This window comes from Saccostrea cucullata, unplaced genomic scaffold (assembly GCF_032062105.1).
Source record: "Saccostrea cucullata isolate Sc308-1 unplaced genomic scaffold, CSIRO_AGI_Scuc_v1 ctg930, whole genome shotgun sequence".
Classification (NCBI taxonomy): Eukaryota; Metazoa; Mollusca; class Bivalvia; order Ostreida; family Ostreidae; genus Saccostrea; species Saccostrea cuccullata.
Window position 1 is genome coordinate 10,654 of NW_026926945.1, and position 3,101 is coordinate 13,754.

Genomic DNA, 3,101 nt, shown 5'->3' on the forward strand with positions numbered 1-3,101 from the left:
AAATTACAATCCCTGCTGACTAAGACAGTACAGGGATATGGCGATATCAAGGCTTTGGAAAACATTAAAATACAAAGGTATGGAAAGAAATTATCTTTTTTTCCTCACAAGAAGTTGATATAATTGGTCCTACGAAACTGAGAGTTTACTGTGCTTCAGGTAAAGTAGATGGATTAATCATTAAGAAATTTTACCAACCATCTTACTGTTTTCCAATTAATGCCAATTAATGCACTGGTGGTAATAGGAACATTCTCTTCTGTATGTGACATTCAGTGTATGTTATGGTGTTCATGTACACTCATTTCTTTGAATTGTGATGATATGTGGAGATATTCGGTCATGATTTTATCATTGAGATGTGAATTTTAAATAGTAACACAAAAAGCTTGAGAAAGCTTTGCAGGATTTCCCTATACCATAACAAGTACAAAAAACATTTTATTCTTGTCTGAAACATGGATTCAAATACACAATCTCCAATGTAAGTGTTTTTGAGAGAATATTACAATTTTAATCAATAAAGTATATATATTAACCTTATACTAGTATTTAGATAATAAACAAAAATCTAGTTTTGGTTTTTTAAAAATAATTTTCTCTTTCCTTTAATTTACCTTGTGGTTTGTTGATATTTAGTGAATCAGCCATACAACATGTATCAGAGTCAGTGTTTGTGGGACTGTGTCACATAGTGGGGACTTCACAACAAATCGCCATGAGAAGAGATGTTTTGGACATCACGGAGATTCTGTCGAATCACGTCAATAATGATTTAAACTCTATAATGACAAGTGGCAGCCACAGAGAGGGATTTAGACTGAAAGGATCAGATATAGACACCATGTACTGGCATAATATCGAGCGAGTCATCTGGGACTTATCTCAGACTCGGTATTACAACAGACAAAGATACACATTAATTCTCTCTGACTGTTCCGATAGCCCTCCAGGATTCTCTTTACTGCAGCTTTTGATTCCATGGCCTATAAGAACATCATCATGCTTTATAGGAATAGCGGGCAGGGATATTGTTTCAGCACTTGTCAGAAGGAATGGTAAACTTTTTATTTCTAGTTCTCTATACAAAGAATCTATGTGCCAAAAGATAACACCTAGCTCAACTCCACATGGACCCTGCGCCAGTGGAATTCATGCTGGAATAGAATATGATTTTGCCCACTGCTTTGCCTCTGACTTTTGGGCTCCATCTGCTGCCTCTTGGATAGACAGATGTCACTCATGGCCCCAGCCTCGTGTTGTGCGAGACATAATCAGTAGTGGATGTCACTTTGTAGCAACTGGACATAAACTAGGCAATCATGAAGACCAAGAATGGAGAATTTCTTTTTCACGGGCAGAACAAATACTTGTGTATTCAATGAACCACACTCAGTTCTTAACTTATGGATTGCTAAAATTGATTTTAAAGGAAGTCATCAACAATGGATTAGGAGAAGAAGATAAACTACTATGTTCCTATCACATGAAGACAGCCGTTTTCTGGGTGATTCAACGAAATACTGTACCTCTGTGGTGTCCACAAAATCTCCTTTTGTGTCTTTGGGAGTGCTTCAAACTAATCCTTAAATGGGTCTATGAAAGGGTCTGTCCTAATTTTTTCATTCCACAAAACAATATGTTTCTGAGTAAAATACATGGTGATAAGCAAACCCAATTGTTCGTTAGGCTGCATGCATTGTATGAGAAGGGTTTGATATCACTGCTACACAGTTCCTCCATCTGGCCCTATGTTTTAAAAGTCCTTCATAACCCAAGACTCTCCATTTGTTTAGATGTAGGCAATTTGTTATCCGAGTTTGAATTTGATTCCACCCTATTTAATTGTATAATTAGTCAAAGTGTACAAGGAATACAAAACCTGTTTCACTGTGTGAAATGCCTTCGGGCTGTAGAACAGCTGATAAATAGACCCTTGACGCCATACCATGTTGTCACCTTACAGAAACACACAGCCTCCATCCTCCCTGAAATTGTGTTTATATTGAGTAACATGTACATCAAAACAAGTCGAAACAAAATGATGTATATTGTAGACAGTCTGTCCCATCGCCTGCTGAGATTAACAGACAAGTTTGGTGGCATTTCTGATATAGTGTATATGGCCATGTATTATTACAAGACAATGAGATTTGTGGACGCATTATTTGTTACAGAAATGACAAAAGTCTTACTGTCATATAAATCAACTCTTTATTGTACTACAGATATTTATACCGAGGCTCTGAGAGGGTGGCCGTTGACTTCAAAAATGAGGTTTTTTACAAGATGGAATATCTACCTTAGCAATTGTATCATTTACATCAATGAATTATTGCCTGAACAACTGTCTAGTATACAGGAGAGACAGACTCAATTGGTTATCCCTGTAGTCGTACTCTTGTATATGCTGGAGATCTTCTGCTACAGGCATGTTGATACATCAAAAATACAAATAGCTCTATGTTATTTCCAGCACCTTGTCCAGGCTTGCATTCCAGTAGATTTAAAAGACATATCATGGCAGATCCTTGGGATTTGTTACCAGGTCACAGAGAATCCACAGGCGGCTCTTTACGCGTATCAACAGTCACTTTCTCAAGTATCATTAAATAAAATAAAACATGCTACACTTATGAGAATACAGAATATCCGTCAGTGAAGCTGAAAATGAAATTTTAAGGCAGTTAATGATAGTCTCGCAAAAGTTACCCACTCTCTTACAAATATATTTTGTAGTGATTTATTTATGTGTTATTTGTATTTGTTGTAATAAGAGTTTCGAAGAAATAAAAGTAAAACTTTGTTTGTATGTTACTTCCCTCTCGATAATTTTTCACTCATATGGAGACACTACCTACTGCAATGGAGAGCTGCTATACTTATGCCATTCAGCAGTAAGGAATATTTTACGTGCCAGCACCTACTACGACACGGGACCTCGGTTTATACGGTCTTACCCCAAGGTACTGGTGCCCATGCCCCACAGTGGGATTGGAACCTGCAACCTAAATATCAACTTCTTACTTTGCGACTCTAGAGCAGACTCTCTAACCACTACGTCAACCAGACGACAGAAGAAGTAAAATTGTATATAAGGT

The 3,101-nt window shown here is 37.1% G+C and overlaps 1 protein-coding gene across 1 annotated transcript; it reads left to right on the forward strand.

The window, feature by feature from the left end:
• Nucleotides 1-383: 383 nt before the first annotated feature.
• Nucleotides 384-2,683, forward strand: LOC134272967 (uncharacterized). The gene is made up of 2 exons (XM_062755135.1): nucleotides 384-484; nucleotides 640-2,683. Exons 1-2 carry the CDS (start codon nucleotides 459-461, stop codon nucleotides 2,660-2,662), a joined length of 2,049 nt encoding a protein of 682 aa, XP_062611119.1. The 5' UTR covers nucleotides 384-458; the 3' UTR covers nucleotides 2,663-2,683.
• Nucleotides 2,684-3,101: the final 418 nt, after the last annotated feature.

Coding starts and splice junctions, on each gene's coding strand:
- LOC134272967 (XM_062755135.1), top strand. CDS start 459: ATGGATTCAAATACACAATCTCCAAT. Junction 485..639: donor TCAAATACACAATCTCCAAT/GTAAGTGTTTTT, acceptor GTTGATATTTAG/TGAATCAGCCATACAACATG.